The sequence below is a fragment of the Mytilus trossulus genome, chromosome 8 (genome assembly GCF_036588685.1).
Source record: "Mytilus trossulus isolate FHL-02 chromosome 8, PNRI_Mtr1.1.1.hap1, whole genome shotgun sequence".
NCBI classification, from domain to species: Eukaryota; Metazoa; Mollusca; class Bivalvia; order Mytilida; family Mytilidae; genus Mytilus; species Mytilus trossulus.
Window position 1 is genome coordinate 20240750 of NC_086380.1, and position 24394 is coordinate 20265143.

The 24394-nt window shown below is 30.5% G+C and overlaps 2 protein-coding genes across 6 annotated transcripts in view; one reads left to right on the forward strand and one right to left on the reverse strand.

Moving 5' to 3' along the window:
• Positions 1-24394, reverse strand: part of LOC134680692 (protein MTO1 homolog, mitochondrial-like) — a 96000-nt gene that overhangs the window by 2152 nt on the left and 69454 nt on the right. For all 5 annotated transcript variants that reach the window (XM_063539851.1, XM_063539850.1, XM_063539848.1 and 2 more), the window contains exons 9-16: positions 13728-13801; positions 10944-11060; positions 8216-8346; positions 5870-6074; positions 5333-5495; positions 2225-2340; positions 1429-1525; positions 660-717 (exon numbers count right to left, since the gene is read on the reverse strand). In XM_063539851.1, coding sequence (XP_063395921.1) covers positions 660-717; positions 1429-1525; positions 2225-2340; positions 5333-5495; positions 5870-6074; positions 8216-8346; positions 10944-11060; positions 13728-13801 — 961 coding nt within the window. The remainder of the gene's footprint in view (positions 1-659; positions 718-1428; positions 1526-2224; positions 2341-5332; positions 5496-5869; positions 6075-8215; positions 8347-10943; positions 11061-13727; positions 13802-24394) is intronic.
• The window catches only part of LOC134680691 (sphingosine 1-phosphate receptor 1-like), a 30072-nt gene continuing 27491 nt past the window's right edge, over positions 21814-24394 (forward strand). Inside the window, exon 1 of the mRNA XM_063539847.1 lies at positions 21814-21913. The gene's annotated coding sequence lies outside the window, so the exon portion shown is untranslated. The remainder of the gene's footprint in view (positions 21914-24394) is intronic.

Consider the following 24394-nt stretch of genomic DNA (forward strand, 5'->3'; position numbering starts at 1 on the left):
TTCTCAAATATCATTGACTTAACATTAGTTGTTCATCTTAAATTGATCTAATTACAAACTAATACATGTAAACTAAGCCTAGTATTAAAGTCAATAGACCATGTCTGAGGAATGGAGCCAAATATTCTCCATGCAAATGAGATGTGCATATCCTTATACAATGTATAACTGAATACAAATTAACTTTGGCCTAACACTAATGGTTCCTGATTTAATCACAAGCTCAAACATGTAAACTAAGCAAACATTTCAAATTCAATGGACAATGACTGAGGAAGCAGAGTCAAATAATCTCCACAGAAATGAAATATGCCAATGATTATACAAAATATCATTGACCTACCACAAGTTAATCACCATAAACTGACCTTATCACAAACCTATACAATTGTTGACACTGTCTCCACCTATGCCGGACCAATACCTATGTCTCGCTTTTTGACTCTGTCATTGCAAGACAACAGAACTATATGTCATGAAAACAACTACTTGTTTATAGAACCGTTGCTCCATGAACATGATCATATTAAGTACTTAGTGTGCTAATAATCTAATAAGATATATATGTAAATTCCATATGGGGTGAGAGCAAATTGGTTGATTTTAACCAATAATATTCCTAAAATTGTACAGGAGCTAATATAATATTTCAAACTTACAGTCAGAGGTCTCACTTCAGTTAATTTTACTCTAGCATCAGTTGATATGTCATTCATGCTGTAAATATCAAAAAGTTAAAAGTTTTATAATTTTTCATGAAAAAAACAAAAAAGTTGCTTTAAAAATAAAATAAACAAAAATTTAATAGATATCAGCTCTTCCATGCTTTTTTCTTACTTTTTTTGTAAACATTATTTTTTTATTATGAATAATTAAAGTATAACTATAAACACATTCATAATTAGGATTCAGAAACTTTAATCAAGAGCACCACTATTGAGTCTTATATAGACAAAACATGAAACTTTGGTGCAATTCAATTCAATTCAATATTTTATTTAAGTCTCATCTCTCAATAATATATAATACAACATTACAATAAATGTAAAAATATAAAATATAAAAAGAGAGTCATTCTTTACAGAATTACAAGAGACTATAACATTAAAAATTATATAAAGAATGCATCTATTATAAAACATATTGACATTAACAACGATGTAGTGATTTCAAATATGTGTCCAGTCTAATGCAATTATAGGAGATTGTGACTAACTATTTTTTACTGAAGAAAAAATGCAAACAAGCCCATTGATAAACTCTGATCATTTATAAATAACAGATATTCAAAAACAATATACTCTCCCCTTTCAGAATTCAAATTTGAGTTTGAATTATTATGATTATAACGCTGCAGCAAATTTGCAATAATAAAAACAATATTATTCTAAATTAACCGTAGTAGTAGTTCATTTAAAATTACTTTACCTCATATAGTCTAAACTATCTGGTAATACTAGCTGTTCATCTTTTCTGACTTCATTTATTTCTTCCATTTGTGCTTCCATCTCATTAGCATATTTAGCTGAAATATTTAATGACGTTTGAAACAAGGGACATATTTATAAAACCTATCAAAAGAGAGTCAAAGGATACCAGAGCAAATTCAACCTTGGGAATAAATTGACACCATGGCTAAATAAAACAAAAAAAGTACAAGCACAGTACAGAGTCTTATTTGGTTGCTCACATTCATGAAAAGAATCTAAATCAGCCTTATCTTTCATCATTGTGCCTTTGAGATTGTAGGGTAAACTAGGGTACAGACTGAAAATTACATATCACAGTATCCAATCAACAATAAGTTAGGTGTTCCTGATTGTTGCATGAAATTTAACATGTGATAATACTTGTAAGAAACTTTTTCTTTTTATTAGCTTTAATATACATACCTTTCAATCTTTGATAGGATGTATATTATGAATATATAAGAAGAAATTGTATGATTGCCAATGAAACAGCTATCATGAGTTCATGTATGGCCATGCACATTTAGAAAACACATTAGGTATTATCACTTGTCAAAGTATATTGTGTGTAACACTACAAAAACCTTTGCATACATAAATGAAAAGTAAAAAAGGGGGGGGGGGACTTTTTTTATTTTTGATTGTCCCCATTTTTCTATATTCTTAAAATTTAAGCACTTTTTTATATTTCTTGTTTAATTTTTACACACTTGTTCTATATCTAGCAAACCCCATCAAGCTCTCATATATCTTACCTTCTACCTCTAGTTTCCTTTGAAGATATTTGTTATCCTTAAGATGACCAAACTCCTCTGGACAATGTTCAACAAAGTCAGCCATAGTGTACTGATTCAGCAACAAATCAAATGCACTGCAAACAAGATTTGGAGAATTATTTTTTTAGCATGGTATTCCTTGGTTAATTAACATACATTATCTAAAAGATGTTCCCAGATCATGTCAAGTGTAGAAAGAGTTTTGAAATACTGCTAGCAGTACGAAAAATGAACATGAGAGAAAGCATAGAACACCCTAATTGAAAATGGTCTTCATATTGGGTTATTTTCTCAAAAATTGGTGTTTCTCTAGAAAGCAAAGATTGTTTTAATTTTTTTTAGGAAGGACAAAACACTACACTTATAAGTCATTAAAAGATATTTCCAACTTTTTATGGTTTCAGAGGATATGCGGCTCAATGAAATCAGCCTCTTCCTTTGGTAGTGTAGAAAACATGAAGCATGTAAGTAATAATAAAACTGGAATTATTTGTGTTGATTAAAACAGACGCCTACTAAAGATCAGTTGATAAAAAAAGGTTTGTAATGTGATATGTTGATTTTATAAAACATCAATAAGTCAACTAACATAGACATTGGAGAAGAAAGAAAGGCATTAATGTACCAATTAACATCAGAAATTCACTAGATGTATGCGAAAAAATACAAAAGTTAGTGTGAACCATTTCATACTGCAAAGTAAAAGAAAAATATCTGATGAAGCAACTAGTTTGAGACCAACCAGCTTCTGTTACCTTTTTGGACTTTTAAAGGTAAATCAGATGTCTTGGATTGTATAATAGCGGAAAACAATTGACAACTTTTGAAAGAACTAAGGAAGTATTTCAGTTTGTAAGATTTCTATTCTAAATGAAAACTTGCCATATAAGGAGAGATAAATGTTTTTCATGCCACATTTTTATGCCCCATTTATGATCATAATGTTTTCTGGTCTGTTTGTCTGTAAGTCTGTTCATCTGTTTGTTCGTTATTGGTTCATCCTTTTTTCAAGTTTCAGGTTAAAGTTTTAGGTCAAGGTAGTTGAAGTTGAAGTCTTATATAAACCACATTTTTTCTATTTTGCTTTCAGAAAGCAAATTTTATAAGCTATCTTATCTATTTTATCCTAAAATTCTATTGTTTGATTTTTCTGTGTATAGAAAATTGGGTTTTTCCTGCATCATCTTCTCACTTTTGCACAATCTGTATTTGAAAAAGTCCTGTGACCAATACTTTTAATAATATTTTGAAAAGCATGATATAAACTACATATTTTGTCATATTATTAAAAATTTCTATTGATTTTAATATAGACGGTCCAAGGACACAGTTATCGTCCTTTGGTTTTCGTTGTCTACGAATATAGTCCCGAGTGTAAACAGTGTATAACTTGCATGTTTTATTTGATACACTTTCCCAATTTATTTCTTGATATTAAATGCATGAAATATTAAGTAGGGGGATGTAATTACATGTCAAAAAAATTTGGGTGCTGAATCTTTATGTTAAGTAGTGATTTGGTCCAGTTCTAAAAGGTCAAATTTTATCACGTCTGAAGCTGTCAAACTGAATTTTACACCCCCTTAACACAGAATTGTCAATATTTTGAGTTAGAGCTGATAGAAGTTTCTATAATTTTGATATTATTTGTCTCACTGGTAGTACACTACACTGTAAAAATCTTTTTGAGAAAGAGCAGGTGCGATTTTTTTAATTTAAATTTATTGTCTAAAAGAAATGCACTACGAAATAACTGTGTTCTCAGGCCTAAGAGATGGATTCCTGAAATCTAGATTCTGTACTTTGGCAACTTTCTTGAATGATTTGCTGGTTTCAATTTGTCAAACTCAATCAAAGTAAAGGATTTGCATCTTTGGTTTACAGAAATTCTGTTAAAATGTGCCATTTTGGCATTCTACAGCTATAATAAGCATTTTAAAGCAGTTTACATTTTATGCCTAAGAGGCATGCTGACTTTCTATCTGACAGCTTTTTTGTTCCTGATATCTGTGTTTCTATGCTTAAATCAAATTTCATTAACCATTTGTGAACTCTGAATATAGAGAAAAGTAGATTATCACAGAAAGAAAGTGCAGCATATTTTGTATTCATGGCCCTGGTTAAACGGCCTAATTGATGTATGTAAATCTGAAGCGCTTTGTACATCAAATCTGTAGTCCATCACAAATATTTCACTAAATCTGTAAAAAAAGCACTTTACTATATTCAGTACACCTTACTCCTTTATAGACTACCATATTTTTTTCCCTGTATGATAGTAAGTGGTCCAAATTTATGCCTATTGAGACTAAAACTAAAAGCAAGTTTTCCATTGAAAAGTGAAAAAGTCAGACCATATTGTCTTTCAAAAAATTTAAATGCAAGAGTCCTTTTGCAATTAGACTTCTTGTATGATAACACCTTAGCATAGAAATGAGCAAAAAGTAACACATTTTCACTTCTGATAGCTTCTGTGTGCATTTTTATATGTCAATATGGACTACGGCCTAAATTGACTCTAAATAATTCTCAGTACTACATGGTCAAAGACCATTTTATACTCATGTGGTATACTTTTTGTAACTTTTCTATACATTTAAAGTACATTTAATATGTATAAAAGAATAATTTAGGCTTAAAAATCTTTAAAAACTTCAAATTGGCTGAGAAAAATGCATATTTATATAAGGCTTACCTGAATTGGAAAGTCCCTATTTTCAGGCATAGGCTCATATAAATTTGACTTTGGAATAATTACAACACATCTGATAGATAAAATGAGTGTGCAGATGCTTTTAATACTTAATATATAATATTCAAGAGCATTTAAAAAGCAAATTTTTGCAAAATTTCAAATTTTTAGGCCAAAATCTTGACAGTTGAAAATATTTAATTTATACGTCAAAAATAAACATCCAAATGTCAATACTAAAATAACCCCAGTTTCTCTTATATATGACATATGGGCATGAAACTTGGCAAACTATCTCATTATTGCCTAAGCTTAGGTTATGCAAAGTGTCATAAAGATTGGTCAAGTCTTTCTGTCCTATTATTGACTCCTCAAATATCTCAATTAAACCATACCTTCTTGAGTTAACATTACTGTTGTTTTCTCTTTTTAGGATAACTCTCCATTTTGTAACTGGTTTCACAATAGATTTTAATAATTCTACATTCTCTATCAGTTCTTGTTCTAGTTGTTTAGATCTGTTATATCTATAGTCACTTACACAACCAGCTTTATAACCTGAAATAACAAAGATGTTAACTTAATACAAAATTCATGATAATCTAATAGAGTTATGTCCCTTTGTACACTTTTCTAAAATTGGTATCTTGTGTGCATCAATCGAGTTTATATTTTCCTTTCCAATTAACTTTTCTATTCCCTTGTGTTGCATACTTACAATAAATTTGGAAATTTTGTGAAAGTTCAAATTCCAAAAAACATTACTAGAAACCCAATTGCTACAATCCATTAAATCTTGTTGGGCCATTAATAATTTACTCATAAATCCAAAAAGTAGAAGCCTAATAAATTTTTGAAACAGGAAACCTTATGAATTCTAAATTTCTAAAAAAAGTTGTCTATTTATACATGTATATTATTGTTTATTTGACCTTTTCCTGTAAGCCTCCTGTCAGCATTATCAGGTCTGAGAGCCAGTCTGAATTCTGATCGACTTGTAAACATTCTGTACGGTTCATTGGTTCCCTGGGTAGTCAGATCGTCTATTAGTACACCAATATATCCCTCTGTCCTGTCCACAATCATGGGAGGGTTGTTTTGTACTTTTAAAGCAGCATTTATCCCAGCTATTAATCCCTGTTAAAGGAAGAATAGATTCATATATATTTTAACTTATACATATATACATGACTTTTATAGTGCTTAGTTGTTAAAATATCATGTTGCTCTTTTATACATTAATGTATATTAAGTATCAGTTGGTACAGATTTTATAAAGTTAAAAAAATAGCCAGTCTTTTTTTATTGCCATTTAAAAGCAAAAGCTTATCGGGAGGAGCCTGTGAAATTTAGTTGTTGACTTGGTTGCTGTCTTGATTATGTACTTTTTTATTTATTTATCTTTTTATCATAAATCAGGTCTAAGTTTTCTCATTGAATTTTTTTTACATGTTGTCATCTCAAGAACTTTATATTTCTCCAGATCACAGTGGCACCCATAACAACTATGTTTTGTCAATAACTTGGTTTATATCAGGTTAATTAGTGTAAATGTGTATTCATGTGTTGTTTTTGTTTTTTGTTGTCTAAATGTACTTCAATCATTCTAATCATTTTCTGTGTTTTATTTTGTAATTCATTCATTTGATTGTATAGCTCAAATTTTGGGCACCATGATTGGTTAATAAAAAAATTATCTTATCTATCTATGTCATTTAATTTGGTATTTGACGGAAAGTAGTCTCATTGGCAATTATACACTAGGTCACTAGAAAAAAAAGGTCTAAAGCATTGAGAAAATAGAAGACAAAGTCTGACAAATCCACAATGAAAAATTGAAAGAACCTGAAGCAAAAGCAAAATTTACCAATCAATAGCATCACACTAGACTTAAAAAAATATATATTCTGTTTTCTGAATCATAATCTTGCAATCATAAAACTCATAAAAACCAACCAATCTTTGGAGTAAAGACACAATATAAATTTATGGTCAATAACGTTAACCTAATGGTATCACTGGCCATCTGATCAGTATCTCTTGGAATAATTTACCCTCTTATCACCCTACCATCATTTATTATAATAAAGTGCCAATACCCCATTGATTTTAAACAGGTTAAATAACTCAACATGTCAAGTGACTCAAGTATGAATGAGAATGTTTTGTTGTTTATTTTATTTACCAGAACAGTTAAGGTCAATGTAGAGATAAACAGTATATTCTTACAGATTTCTAATCAATGAAGTAAACCAATAAATCAGTCATTCAACTTTCCTCCTTCTGTTTCCAAAAACATATGTCATTGATAAAATTCTTATACTACAGTCACAATATTAGTACTGTAAGCAAATAGAAGGAGAAACAGAAGGCAGAAGGAAGGGAGATCTGGTTAGGTGAATGAATAAGCAATTTGATCAGATGACTCTTCTAATAACAAAATATTTCAGGTGGTACCAAACAGCTTGAAAAATTAATTTGGCTCATTTAATTTTCGTAAAATTTTGAAAAATATTTACTTTAACCATTTGACAAAAATATAAAAAATTCATTAACTGGAACCACACACTTTATGAAATGAGATATATAGCAGTTTGGAAAACAATAATTTTAATCATTGAGAAACTTAATATTTCCTTAAAAATAGAATGCTTTTTAAACCTTCAGCTGATTTTAGAGAGTTATTTCCCTGAACTGTTATATACAATCTTAACATACTTTTAAAAGTATTGTTACAAATCTCAATTTTAGTTAATGAAGAACTTCAATTTGATAGAATTTCAACTGATAAAATTCTGTTACAGAACCAAGGTCATAGAACAAAAATTACATTAAAACTGAAGCACAAAGTTGCTGATATTTCAATTCATATTCTTCACAAAAGTGAAAGTTTCCATATTACTGGATGGAAGAACCAACTCTTAAAGTTTTATCTCTGATGATTCAAACCTATTGGTTTTTCTGTTGGAATGGTTTTACACTTAACTTAGTCTAGTCATTTTTGGGGCCTTTTCATATCTGTAGCCAGATCCGACCTCCCCCCCTTGAAAACAAAAAAAGATTGTTAAAGTCAATGTTCTTTTCGAATTGTGACTGTCAAATACCCCCCCCCTTGGAAATTCCTGGCTATGGGCCTGCCTTGTTGTTCGTGTGAGCCAAGGCTCTATGTTGAAGACTGTACTCAACCTATAATTGTTTACTTTTACAAATTGTGACTTGGGTGGATAGTTATCACAATGGCACTCATACCACATCTTCTAATATCTATTTGTATTAACCTGAGCAGCAGCTTCCTCATAACCTGTTGTGCCATTGATCTGACCAGCAAAGTATAAATTCTGTATCCGTAACGTTTCTAAAGTAGGTCGTAGCTGTCTAGGATCCATAAAATCATACTCTACTCCATAACCTGAAAATTGTATAGAAATGTATATTATAATTGCATGAGGCATCATTTTCACCTAAAACTTTTGGTCTGGCTATAGATAGAAGTAAAAAAAATTGGTACTCCACCTGTGAGGGATGATCAAATATAATCATATAATCTGCCAGTATATTTTAAAACAACTGTTCCAGACATGATAAATTCTGACATTTTTAATTCTATTCATATATTCCAACAGTAAAACTTTTGTCATTGACAGACTTCCCCATTTGATAAAATTTGCTCTGTGAAACAACCTCACATACTTCTGATAATAAATGAAAAATTGGTGTGAAATTCCACATCAAATAATAAATCTGCTAATCAGATAAAAGAGAAAAGAGGTGCTTAAGTAAAATGTATATATTGTATACATCAAATCTCTTTATAGATATAGGAAGATGTGGTGTGAGTGCCAATGAGACAACTCTCCATCCAAATAACAATTTAAAAATTAAACCATTATAGGTTAAAGTACGGCCTTCAACACGGAGCCTTGGCTCACACCGAACAACAAGCTATAAAGGGCCCCAAAATTACTAGTGTAAAACCATTCAAATCAAATCTCTTTAGTCTTGTTTCATTTTAATGTAACTTGTAGGTTAATTTTTGTATTGATACACATTTTCTGTTTAAATAATTCTGTTGAATTTGTTTTATTTTTTTTTCATTATTATTTGTAGTAGATTTGTTATAGACAGCTAAGAAAAACAGATAAATATAAAAAAGAAGATGTGGTATGATTGCCAATGAGACAACTATCATGTGAGAATGTATCTTTTGGAGTAAATGTCTAAGAAAAGTCTTTTAATTAGTACACTATGACCTAATGTTATGCTCCTTTCACTTGTTGTGTCTAGTGTTCAAGCAATATTTTTAGATATCAAAAGAATTTTTAAGATAGTCTTCCAGTACTTTGATATTATTTGAGTGATTTATTTACTCATTTTAAACTTTTCAGTTTATAGATTCATACCTGCCAACTGTCACTACTTGCGGGGGATTTCCCTAATGAAAGGTTCTAAAGTAAATTGAAATTTTGAAAGAGCAATTTTGCTCATATTTTTAACAAAACAGTTGATTTTACAATGGCGTTGGGCTTTAAAAGGTATGAAGCAGCCAAAAAAACAACAATAAGATACATTTGAAGGTCCCTTGAAGTTTTTGTTAGACTGAAAGAGTCACCTTGCACGTAAAACCCCCATAGGTATTTTAAAAAGTTGGCAGGTATGTAGATTATAAAATGTTACTTATACTATGGAAGCAGTTCCAGATCCTTTGAACAAAGCTGACTCTATAGTCATTTAAGATCTAACTCACTTTAATGCTCACCATACCTGCCAACTTTTCAAAATGCCCATGGGGGGTTTGCATGCAAGATAACTCTTATAGTCCTAAAAAAACTTCAAGGGGGCCTTCAAATGTATTCTTATGTTGTTTTTTTGGCTTCCTCATACTTTTAATAGCCGATAGCCATTGTAAAATAAACTGGTTTATTTAAAATTGTAGACAAAATTGCTCTTCCAAATTTCCCATTTGGGAATTTTCATGGGGGAAATCCCCCACAAATAGTGACAGTTGTCAGGTATGGCTCACACATATTTTGTATCTTACAGTAGGCTCCCAAACTTAGTCTCAAGTATACTTTATCTTATTTCAGAAAAGTATATTTGTTGCTTGATGGATATAGCATTTAGTAATTCTACAATCTAAAAGTATGTTATCCTAACTAACATGTGATTTATTCACTAAATGGTTTAATCCTAGATCTGTTTTATCACTTCAATCATTTTCAAATTCAATAATGTAAATGAAGAGTTAAAATCAATTTTGATATCAGCCTTAATCACACCAAAACATGTACCTATAGTTTTTAATGTCTGTGTTATTTTGGTCTTTTGTGGATAGTTGTTTCATTGGCAATCATACCACATCTTCTTTTTTATATGTATCACCTACATTAAGGTGGTTCCCAACACCTTAACTAAAATTAATTTGGCTTGTTTAATTTCATAAATTTTAACAAAGTATTTACTTTGATCCTTTGAAAAAAATACATAAATTTAAAAAAAATTTGAACTAACCATTTTATCAAGAAAAATTACACTGGTTATATATAGCAGTTTGAGAAATACTAATATTGATCATTGAGAAGCTTAATATTCCCTTAACAACACAATATAATATTAAAATGTTTAGCTGATTTTACAGAGTTATCTCCCTGTAGTGCAAGGTACCACCTAATTGCAGTACTTTGTTTTTGAAATTTAAAAATTTACTATCAAAAGAGGGACGAAAGATACCAAAGGGACAGTCAAACTCATAAATCTAAAACAAACTGACAACGCCATGGCTAAAAATGAAAAAGGCAAACAGAAAACAATAGTACACATGACACAACATAGAAAACTAAAGAATAAACAACACGAACCCCACCAAAAACTAGGGGTTTTGCACATTTGATTAGGGGATAAGTGAAAGATAACTTAGTAAAACTTGAATAGCATGATGTTACAAACTAATATTTCCAATCAAATTCCAATCAGTATTTCCCATAGAAGTTATACATCAATATTACAAACCTGGTTTGACAATTTGAGCCTTTTCCAGTCCTGCAATACTCTGTACTAATCTTAGTTGATGTTCCTCTGGCATAGTACATGATATACCATTAGGGTATATAACATCACTGCTTAGACCTGAAAATACACATAAAAAACATATAAGTTAAAGGAATCAGCATCTTTTGCATAGCCTCTGAGTACTTACTTCTTTTTATCCTGGTTTAGGTGGTAAAATAGATGGTTGATTGGTTGTTAGTTGCTTAAAGTCCAGTGGTGGTAAAACTGAGGTTTTTTTCCCTTTGTGTCATACTGCAGGATTGTCACCAGTATCAGGTGAGCCTATGAGGATGCTAACTTATTGGCATACAATACAGTTTTGATCCCGTATTTACAGTTTGATGAAAATTTCCATATAGGCTATTTTTTGTTTTTAAAAATAAACACAAATTATTTTCAGTCAAATAATTTGTAATTTCTGTTTATGTATTTTATAAGAATCCTTAAAATTTATGCATTTTTTATTCAGAAATAACTTGTATTTATCAAATAGTCATGAATTGAAAAAATGACTTAAATTAGTAAAAAAAGGCCTTTTTCAAATCTTCACTTTGTTATCTCTAATATTTGAGTAACCAGAACCCTCCCCCCTCCCCCATTTTACATGAACAAATCTCCATGACATAAACAGGATATCACTATAATATAGATAAAACAACAAACAAGCATCATAAACACCAAAATAACAAAGGAATGTGTCCATAAGAAAAATGGGCTGCTTGTTGTAAGGAGATTCAGTGAGGTGTCCAATCATAAAGGAACATAACTAAAGAACACTGAAAGTGACACCACCTAAGTATGAACTTGATCTGTATTTGGTAGAAATAAGCATTGTGTGAAGTTTCATAACATTTTGTTGAGAAATAAGGTAAAGTAAGATAACTGCAGAAACCTGAATATCTGGATCATTATACAGACAGACAAGGGTATAACCTTATAATGCCACCTTCACCTAGCAGCAGTAGAATTACCAACATTTAACAAGTTTTACTTTCATGTATCTTTCAAACTTAAAACTTGATGAGAAGTCTTTCCTATAAGTCTTAACAATTTTCAGAAAAAACAACAATACAAAATTTGAATAGATCTCTTCATTACATAATAATTTAACAGACATCTGCAGAACTGAATGATTTTGGTTATTAACCTTACAATTCCTGGTACATAAACAAAGATCCAGACGTTCAGAAGACCATTAAGATATTTTATATCAATAAGTTACATAATGACAAAATGGTTGGTTTAATCTAAACATAAGATTTATCTGTTCTCATCAAGCACAATAAACTGTAGTAGATTATCTGTTACAGAACAATAAATCTACATCCATCCTCTCAGAGGAAGCATACAGACCTTCCCATTATAAGAAACTCAATTTACTGCATATTCTAATTACAATATTTATCTTTTCAAAGACGTCCTATAAATCTGATTAGATGGTCTGTAAACGAGTGTGCATTAAATGTGACTCCCATGTAGAACTAATATGCACATTCTGTTATACAGGTTTGATAGTTGAACAAAACAATCCTAGTAAGACAATGACCTGTTTCCATCAGATGAAAAAAGAAGTTATACTCAAACTGCTTGATATAGCTCTATACTTATTTATCTACATGGCCATTGGGTCTAACAATTTGATTCTAGTTAACTGTTTTGGTCCTTCCCATACCCTGGCTAAAGGGTTATGAGTAATTCAATGTATTTTATAATTCAGCAGTTCATTAAAATATGTGTACATATAAAATGCTCAGATAGGTTGTTAAGAAGGGATGCAAAAGCCTCAAAGTTCAGTGTTTCAAGCTTTTTGTTTAATGTTTCAATGGTGTATTGCAGGGAAAGATTTTTCTTTGTTATTTTTTCAAAAGAGGGACCAAAGATACCAAAAGGACAGTTATACTCATAAATCTAAAACAAACTGACAATGCCATGGCTAAAAATGAAAAAGACAAACCGACAAACAATAGTACACATGACACAACATAGAAAACTAAAGAATAAACAACAAGAACCCCACCAAAAACTAGGGGTGATCTCAGGTGCTTTAGAAGGGTAAGCAGATCCTGCTCCACATGTGGCACCTGTCATGTTGTTCAAAGATGCATTGTAACCAACTACTGTAGTGTTACTACGTGCCCTTATACTTTTACAGCTAGAGTGTTTTGCTTGGGAGAGAGCTGTCTTCATATTCCATAATATCAATGTCATTTATTTGGTCTCATGTAAAAAGTTGTCACATTGGGATCATACCACATCTTCATTTTTGAATTTACTTCAGGGTTTGTTACTCGAGCCTGTCTGGATCCTGAAGAATGTATCCTGTGCCTATAGTGTATGACCTACTATTTTGCAGTTAGGGTTTTTTTTTCTTTGGAGAGAGCTATCTTCACATTCCAATACATTGATGTCATTTTGGTATCTCATGGAGAATTGTCACATTGGTATTCATACCACATCTTCTTTTTTTGCAAATTTATGTTTACTGTAAACCAACTTATTTTCGCTGATACTTTATTTCGCGTTTATACCCAGCTAGTCAACTTCGCGGCGATTTAATTTCACGATTTTTTTATTTACTTAATGTAGTTTGGTTGTGAAAGTCGCCAAAATAAATCACTCGAGAAATTTAGTTGGTTTACAGTATATATGAACCTTTTAAACTGTGATCTTGGATTGATAACTGTCACATTGAAGGACATCTAAAGAAAATTGATAAAATCTACATATAAATATCTGGTAACATACCTTCTGGTTCAAGCCATATTTGATGTGTTCTTCCTTTAAATCTCAATACTTTAGATTCTAATGAGGGACAAAACCTGGAAAAAGAGGTTAATACTGGTATATAGTTAATTTGTTTTACATACTTAATAAAAATCTTTTACACTGGAATTTATGATAGACATAAATTGGAAAGCTTATAAATAAAATTGAAAATAGAAATAGGGGAATATTCAAAAGAGACAACAACCCGACAAAATAGCACTGACAACAGCCAAAAGCCATCAATATAAATGCGGAAAAACAAGACAGATATCACAGAAACATTCCATGCCACAACAAATGATTGCCAATGAGACAACATTTCACAAAAGGGACCAAATTATGATACAGACATACACAACTATAGGTCTCTAAATGGCCTTCAACAATCATGAGCAAAGTCCATACTTGCATAGTCAGCTGTTTTATGTTATTTAATGAGTAACAATAAAATTGATATTTTGTTTTTACTGTTTAGTATGTTATATGGGTAACAATAACATTGATATAAGGTATTTGCTGTTTAAACAATGTATACAGCATTCAGGAATATAAGAGTAACAATTTGTCAATTGAGGGTCTGATCTAGTCCAGTCAATCTAGCATAAATTGGACTCTAACCCAAAAGTAATTGCAACACAAGATTTTAAAGTTTTAATCTTTAGCATTATACCCCAAATATACACAGAAAAAAGTCCCATAAAATATAACTTGAGGAAGATTAAAAAAATCACCATCTAAAATTCCTATGGGATTTGCATTGAAAAGGGAGATAAATCTTGCAAAAAGGCAGAATTACCAATGAAAATTGATACAAAATTATAACTCTACCACTTCTATACATCAGAATGTATTGATTCTTGATTTTTTAGCGGTCTTTAGAGTATATCAAACAAGTTTACTCTAAAGGTGTTTTCATATCTTTTATTAAGCTATAATCTAGATTTTGTAATTCATTAGTTGACCATGTTTGGAATTTTTTAACATGTCAATTTAAAGAATCTCAAATTTCCTAAAAATAATTAAACATGTATTCTTCTTTTAGGGGTTTAAAGTATCTTAAGATAAGTAAGTTGCTGAAAAAATGTAAAATACAGATATAAACAATACCAAATTTTTCATATTATTTTTTCAAAATGGTCTTAAAGCCTAATTTGCAATTTCTTTATGAAAAATGCACGATAAAAACAAAACTACCCATAATACTTCGGGTGTGTACATTTCATGAGCAGAAGATTTTATAAATTAGTCAAATACAAACTTATTACCCCATCAAAGTATCATAATTTACATAAATTTCAAGAAAAACAACCAAAAACTGACCAAAAAAGACTCATTTTTGCAAGAATTATCTCCCTTTCAATGTTAATTTCCATAGGAAATTAAAAATGCTGATTTTGAGTTTTCCTCAAGTTAAGATTTTATGGGACTTTTTTCTGTGTATATAAAGGGCATAATGCTATAGATTAGAACTAAAACATTTTCTGTTGCAATTAGTTTGAGGTTAAATCTTAGTTTGACTGGACTAAAATTCAGGTTTTGCTTGGTTAATTAGCAGATCTTCCCACACACTGTTGACATTGTGAACTAGCATGTTAAAATCTGAGTCAATCTTGTCTAAAGCATGGTATGTTCAAACTACATTTAATGCTAAATATGCCTGTACTATTTGCCACTGGACATTTCAGTTGGGAACCAATCAAAACAAAATTGATTCACGAAAATGTCAGAATAAATAACAACATCTTGTAACAGTATTGATGTATAACTCTCAGAATATCCGTTTATCTAAAGCCTGACAAACAAATGTAGTAAACTTTGTGCAGTGTCAGTGCAACATGAATGATGTCCAGAATTTACATTTAAAGTGATTTTATGAAACTTGCTTACAATGAGGGAAATCAATGGAGTAACCAATCAAAATATACAGGGATAAAATCTTGGTCATAGGGACAATCTATCTTTTTAATACTGTCTAATTATCAATGTCTGTCGGGTTCAAAATGAAAAGATTTTAACATGGGGAAAAAAATCAGCATTTCAATGGAAAACAAAGAAAAGTTCAAGTTCAGTTGAACTTCATTTCATTAAAATTGAGTATGGAAATGAGGAATGTGTCAAAAAGACAATAACCTGAACAAAGAGTAGACAACAGCCGAAGGCCACCATTCACCAAAATTCCTCATTTCTGTACAATCAGTTTTAATAGTGTGTATTTGTTATTGACATTTTTTTTAGATGTTGGACACAAAATTAATCTCAATCTTTATGTAATTTACTGAAAAGCTGCATAAAACCTCCATAAAACAATGAAATTAGATTTTAAAATGAGAGTTCTAATTCATGTGATATATTATTATAATTCTGTCATGTACATGATAAATTAATAAAATAACAAAGTACTAATAAATGTAATTGGAGAAATTTCTAAAATTTCAAAACTTGATTTACACGTGTAATTAATCAACATGTTCTAAATCATCAATAAAAAACAGCGACTCCATTTCCTTCACTTCATTCAAGAATATTCCAATTAACAAATACAATTTGAATCCTGGTAGTTAGATGTTAGGAGGAAATGGCCTGCAGTCGCATACGTTGTAATTAGAATCTTCACTGAGAGAACTATGTCAATAACATTAAGTCCAAAGCAGTGGGTTGGAATTACACTTGACCAGCAGAACAAAAAACAAAGTCAAATTAAATGGTAAAAAAAATCAAAGAAGCAGATAATTCTATGGCATCATTGACTGTACTTTTATTTCTCTCCAGTTTTCATATTTTTAAAAGTACCAATTATCAGGTCTCTTGCATATTGTATGAAATCATTTAACAATCACAATATATATTATTTTATATTTATATTGATTGACACCTCTTTCAGCTCTTTCGTGGAAGGTAAGTTTTATTGGTTGAGGAAGCAGGTGCCTGGATTTCAAAGGAATCACAACCTCAAGTAGGAAAACTGACAACCACAACCCATAATTCAATTAAGGATGTTCGCTACTCTTTCTAAAAATAACAAGCTTCTTAAAAGACTGTTATAAATTGAAAGTATATAAATAAAGAAACTAAAAAAGCAGAAAAAATGGAGGGTCCGTGTGCTTGTTTTCGAGATATAAGCCGTTGAAAATTTGGCGGGAAATAATTCTCTCTAGATTTTTCTTTCAGTTGACATTAGCACCTTTTTTGTTTAAATAACTATGAAAAAATAACAATTTGGATTTCATAAGATTTTGAAATATGGCTTTTAAAAAATATATTATAAAAATATGAAAAGAAAAGTAGGGTGAGTGGGCATTTTTTTTTAAAAGTTATTTTAAAGTTAATACATGGATAAAACCAGAGGATTCCGAAAATCTGGCAAAAATTCAAAAAGTAGAGGAGCAAACATCCTTAACATAGGAGTTGAGTGCATCTGCCATGTGCCACTGATGCAAACTCAACAATTCAAAAATGAGTAAAAGAAAGCATGTATCGACGGAGATACATGCTTTCTTTTGTTTTACTCATTTTTGAGTTGTTGAGTTTGCATCAGTGGCACATGGCATTTTATCAATGGAGATACACTCATTTTATTGTAGAGATACACTCATTCAGAATTTGAATGCGCTATTGCTTTACAGAAAAAAAATTATTATGCAATATGAAAGAGGGACGAAAGATACCAAAGGGACAGTCAAATGATTGTCAATCAGACATTTCTTTCCACCAGAGATGATTTAAGTACATATAGATATACGAAAAATAAATATGTATTGCAGCGGCAACAATTAACAGCCACTGAATCAAAGGCTCATGACTTGGATACAAATAGAACTCTGCAGGGTAAAACATGTTTAGTTTAAAATTTTTAGAGAGCTCAACCTTCCGATCTTAACCTGGAACAATGATGTACCATGCAGTACAACAAAAGAACAATTCCGTTGAAAAAGGTTGTTCTTTTGAAAATTTCTTGACAACCATGATGCATGCATCATTTATCTAACTATTTAAATGTACAAAAAAAGATCAATCAACTTTAGATTTAGAGTTCTATATTCTAAGAAATTTTCATTTCAACACCTGCTAAATTTTCAAATACCTGAGACTTTAAAAAATAATTGACCACTCAAGACGGTTAACACTTGTATGTATTATTTATGCTGTAATTATAATAGTTAAATACAACTGGCACATAGAAGCTATAACTCATACCCAGACAGATTAGTGAAAATTACCCAGGCCAAGTCTTCCTAAGAGTAATAGGCAAAACAAACAAACCAATTTGTAAAAGTACTTCAAGCTTCATGTTAAAAATTCTAAAATCATTAATCAGATTGTCAAAATTTAAGTATTTTATAATATGCATTTCGAACATTTATAATAAGTTTGGAATCTTTAGAATAGTTTTCAGTACTTTTTATAGAGCAATTATCTTAAAGACTCTCTTTTTTTAGCTTGTAAAATATTTGTAATTAATATCAGCACATATCCTCTCATAAATCCTAATGACCTTGGCACTGTAACATGGTGATAACATATTGTGTTATATAATATGATAAAAACTATGACAATTATGTTCATTTCTGATCAATGTGAAATGGCTGACACTCAGAATTGGCAAAGTAACAATAGGCAAACCATCTACATGCATATCATTACTCTTCAGTCAGAGAGAGAAATCATTGACGGAAAATATTTCAGTAGATAAGACCTATTGGTTACCTTCTGCTGTTGTCTGTTCTATGGTCGGGTTGTTGTCTCTTTGATACATTCTCCATTTTAGGTTCTTTATTTGTTGGTACCTCATTGTTTCATTTGTCACATTTAAATCAAGCAATCTGAGTGCTGCAATATACCTTCTTAATTTGTTCACATGTAAGAAACAGTCAGAAGTTTATTTGCTGAGTCATATAAAACTTGCAGTCTCACTCAGCTCAATGAGTGCTGGTGGCTAAGATTGTAATACTTGCTGCTGGACATTAGGCACTAATCTATTATAATCATCAAAATGTGGTGTTTTTTATACAGTATTGTGTAAAAAATATGAATTTAAAATTGAGAATGGAAATGGGGAACGTGTCAAAGAGACAACAACCCGACCATAGAAAAAAAAACAAAAAAACAGAAGGTCACCAAGTCAGGTCTTCAATGTAGCGAGAAATTCCCGCACCCGGAATAATAAGGTTAAGGAGTAGACAGAGGAAAAATAATGTTTTAGTTCAAAGCATGTCAGTGACTCCTTCACACCTTTGACAACATTCAAGAAATTATTTTACACATTTATTGTAATGTTCTGATGCAAGAAATATTAACTCTAAATGTAATGACTGAATAAATATTATCTGCTAATTCAATCTTCTGTAGATATTTTATGCAATAAGATATTAATAACATTAATCAGCCTTTAATAATTCAATAAAAGTTTAGTTACTATGATGTTATTAATTCATCAACATCATATGGAGAAAATTATCAACAAAAATACAAAAAATATGTGTAATAAATAAATAAATAAATAAAACAAAAATAAAATAAACAATATTTAATTCATCATGGTGAGAATTATTAACAAAAATAAGAAAAAAAGCATGTAATAAACAAATAAATAAAATAAATAATGTTCAATTCATCTTATTGCAAACTTCTCTGATAGATAAAAGTTCCACTTGTAGAAGATATAGTAAAGTATTATAACCTTGACAAGTTTTTATCACCAGGCAGTCTAAATAGCTACATGCTGAGACTTTCTGTCTTTGAGGTATTGCCAAATACTTTACTTTCCAACTGAATGAGAAAAACAAAAATTGAACATTGTCTCTTTACTTGAGAATAGCTTGTATTTTGAAATGTATCTGTTTATTATTTTTATGAATTGTACTAAAGCTCCGTATAATCCAAATTTTGAGGCTAGAGAGTACATGTTCAAAATCTAGGTTTCAAAATATTTAAGTAATGTGGGGTAAACAGATTATAAGACTACAAAGCGTAAGAATTTCTCAGTTTCTTTTCTTGTATTAATCAATTTAAACGTATGCATGTATCTGATCATCATAAACATTAATTAAACTCATTTTCATAAATGTTAAAGTAAAACAAAACTTTTTTCTGATGGCCTATCATGCTGCTATTTTTCTAGAAATAAAAAAAGAGTTCCATCATTTTTAATGCCAAATTGCTGGATGCATGGCTGACAGACTCTCAAGTTTGCAGTAGAATGACAGATGAAGATGAATGACATCATCTGCCTACATGTCCTCCTCTATTGACAGGACCATACCCTACATATCAATTATCTAAATCCACTCACAATGCCTTTATTCTAACTATTTATTAGCGTTCATCACTTAAAATTCAATTTAACCTTTTCCATTTAAAACGTTTTGCTACTAAAAAGTTGCAAATGTTTCTAGATATCTTAGCTGAAAATTTAGAAAGCCAGTAATTTGAACACTTCGCCTTTCAACAGATTTGAGACAAAATTGGAGAATTAAACATACAGATTTGTCACTTCAAGCACACTGAAATTATATATTAGAAACTTTTTATGGATATTTGCTAATGTTCTGTACCTAACTTAATAATACCTCAACAGAAATTATAATATCTGTAACAAGTCTGACAGATTATTTCAGCTGACCCCTAAAAATATGCATACTAGTACAATGATAGTGCCCTCAATATGTTGTTATTTCATAAACATCAAAACCTTGCATTTAAATACTTAGGTAATAATGACTAAAACTCTAATTCTATCAGAAAAGTTATTAAAATCAAACAGTAATTGTTTGTTCAATACATCAAAAACTTTGCACTTGTGAAATTTCAGGATAAAACAATTAAATTATAATTCAAAATTTAAAGCCTGCATTTAATTGTTTTAAAGCAAGGTCTTTTACTAACAGATATACATAAATCAAACTACAGAACACCCATTATTTTGTTTGAATAATTTTGAAAAATGATAAAAGGCTGTAAAACACTTAAATATCAATTAAACCCAACTGGAAACGTTAGCAGGGAGAGTAAGTTATACACACATCATTAACTTAGGGAAACATTAGTCAAAATTCAACTGCTCTAATGACAGCCAAGTTCATGAACAATATTGAGAGAAAATTTAAAAGAAACTAACACAAGCAAAACATTATCTATGCCTTAAAGAAAGTTTTAACATCAAAAGTGATAATTAAGAAGTGTTGAAATGTTCGACATGTATTGAATTTCTAACTTTTCTTGACACTTTAACCATGTACTACATACTTAATTGAAATGCAGTCAGATAAATGGTACCAGATTTTAACTGGTAATTAACTTAGCTGTCTCAGATTGGGTTTTAATGATGATAGTGACTTTACAATGTATTTCAGTTTTTTAGAATTTTTAGGAGTAATTAAACAAATCAATGATCACAGAACTGTAAAATCAACAACGTATTGTTTCTAGATCCACTCCTGGTATAATTTTCCTATACAGTTAGAAACGTTTATGAATCTTTCATAGGAACTCTGCCAAGCAAAGTTGACCAAATGGTTTCAGCTTACCTGGGAAGTTAAAAAGGGCCAAATAAAGTACCAAGTTGAAGAGCATGCATTGAGGTCTTAAAAGGTTACAGAAGTTTACATTGACAGATGGTCACATAGTACATATCAATCAGGATAGTTCATAACTCCCACTAACAACATACCTTATATCTTTAACACTCTCAAATGTAAAGACTCCGGCCTGAGATCTTAAATGAACTTGACCTGACTCTACTGAAGACAATCTCACTATAGCTTGTTTTTTTTTTTTTTTTTAGAGTTACAACATTTTGCTTATTCAATGATGTTTCTCCCACATCTCCTTTTATTAAAGATAAACATTATTTTAAATAAAATTGAGAATTAAAATGGGGAATGACTGTCAAAGCAACAACAACCCGACCACAGACAACAGTCAAAGGCCACCAATGGGTCTTCAATATAGCGAGAAACTTCAGCATCCGGAGGCGTCCTTCAGCTAAAGTATACATCTTTGCCTTTTACATACTTTATCTTTCTTCTCTCTCATCAATATACCAGAAATTATTCTCATAAAAATCTATTTACCAACATGATATTCTATTTTCAGAAACCTTCAATGCATATGACTTCCGAGGTGAACCAAAACTAAAACTGCTGTTTCATGTTAATAGATCTAAACAAGTAGGTAGAGCATTGTTGTGGTAAACAAGAATTATTGTTTCATGACTAAGTATATCTTTGTTTTCAGATCATTACTTAGATATAAGAAGGTGTGGTATTAGTGCTAATGAAGCAACTCTCAATCCAATTTACAATTTATGAAAGAAAAAACATTAAAGGTCAAAGAACAGTCTTTAACACAGAGCATTGGCTCACATCAAATACCAAGCTATAAAGGGCCCCAAAATTACTGTTTGTAAGCAAAATCCAAAACCCAAAACTATTTTGTGGAGGATGATGGTTGATGAATATCTGTCTAAAACCTGCTAAATTAGACTCCTGTTTAAGGCTGTTATTAGATAACTTTCTAGCAAATAATACCTGATTTGTAGTTTAATTATATTCTATTCCCTCAAAGCAAAAAGGATCAGACACCAGTAAAACATACCATATGAAGTCTTTTCCGCAATACAATATATATATCGCAAATTATATGTGAGTGTGGTGCATTATTATCTATTTCATTTATATATATATATAGGTAAGAATTGGATATTGCATGAAATAAAACTTAAGTTAGTTTTAAAATTTGAATATAATAATAAACCAGCTGTTTGAAGAGAGAAAAAACTTGCTGTCCATCCCTGGGCCCATTTTTTTCTTTGACAGTAGAAATAGTATTAAAAGAATCATTCTGAAGTATCAAAAATTTAAAATTTAAGGAGATATGAAGGTATAAAAAACACAAATTTGAAGGAACATGTACTAACTTTAAAACTAAAAACTATTGGTTTATTAAATTATAGCATACTTTATAATTGCTCGTAAAGTTGGAAAAAATTCTTTAATCAACATTCATGCTTGAAGGCTATTAATTTTAACTTCAAAATTAATTTTTATTATACTAATTTCACACCAAAAATTGTTTACTTTTCATTAGCAGCTAAACTTAGCACATTTTTAATTACCTATGAAAATGAAATACAACAGGTACATTAAGAGTAGCTCAAAGTGTATCCTAGGTTAGATCCAAGCTTATCATATACCAAATTAAATTCATTCACTTTAAAAAGTAACAAAGAATTTGACATACATTAAATCATTCACATCTAATAGTAAAACTTGTTTGTAACAGATTTCTGTTTTCTGTAGGTATGACCTAGCTATAGCTATTGCTTATAGTTTAAGAAAAATGGACTGAAACACAATATATGGGCACCTCCACCGGATCAATATTATCCCTATGTCGAGAGCTTTCTGCGACAAAAGTAAAGGCTTGACAAAATACTTTGTATTTGTAACAGATTTGTGTTGTCTGTAGGTAGAAATTAATTAATTGAAATAACAATGCATCAAATCTTCCAATACTATCTGTCTCTTATCACATGATTGTAGCCAAAATTGTTTGTTTCATCAAATATTTGTATGCAAAGACAATCTGCCAAAAATCTTACATGACATCCAAAATTAATGTCTATAGAAATAACCATATTATTGGGATAATATCTATTATACAGAGAAACTGAATTACTTTACCATGCTTACTTCACAAAAGTACAATACACAGAGGGTGTTGTGGGGGAGCACCTGTTTATTTTGAAGTTAGTTATATCATTTCAAAGGGGGAAGTAACTGATTTGTCTATAACAAAGGGAGATAACTTGGTAATATTTACTTTATTCACACTAATTGGTTAACTTTACTATCCTTGCTATCATTACTTTACAAAAGTTCAATACACAGGGGGTGTTGTGGGGGAGCACCTGTCTGTTTTGAAAAATAAATTATATTATCTAAATCTAAATGGGAAGCAACAGAGTCTGAATTATCTACATCAATGGGAGGTAATTTTAGACACAAACATTGGTAAACTGTACTGCCCTTATACTTAAAGTCTTTATAAGCATATTTAGATCAGATAAGATAAGATAATATATTATGCACAGTGGGTGTTTTTTTTTTGTGTGTGTGGGGGGGGGGGGGGGGAACACTTTTTTACTTTGTCAAATAAACAGAAACATCAAGTAAGGGAAGTAACTTGCATTAAATCAAAGGGAGATAACTTGATAATTAAATATTAATATATGCTGTACAGAGCAATTTATACCAGGCTTAAATCAACCACAAATGTATTATGCACATTTAGCCTTCTAGCATTTCTACTAGTATGTCTCTTTGCATCTGAATACATAATGGGACATTACTGCGGTATCTACTCAAAGGAAAATACAATATCTTTTGGATAGGGCATCTGGCTGGACCTCAATTATTACAATGCATGGTCATTTCACAAGTGTATATATGTTATGCCAGAGGCAGATCCAGGATTCAAAATTCTATTTTTTATAAGGATTGCACATTTTGGCACGACCTAAAGAAAAATATCGAAGTTGGATCCAGCCATCTAACCCCCGCCTTCCAGGATGCATGAACATAGTTGAATTATATGATCAGGTTTTTCACACATTTAACTCTGTATTAATAGTCAATTTATTCTTTTGT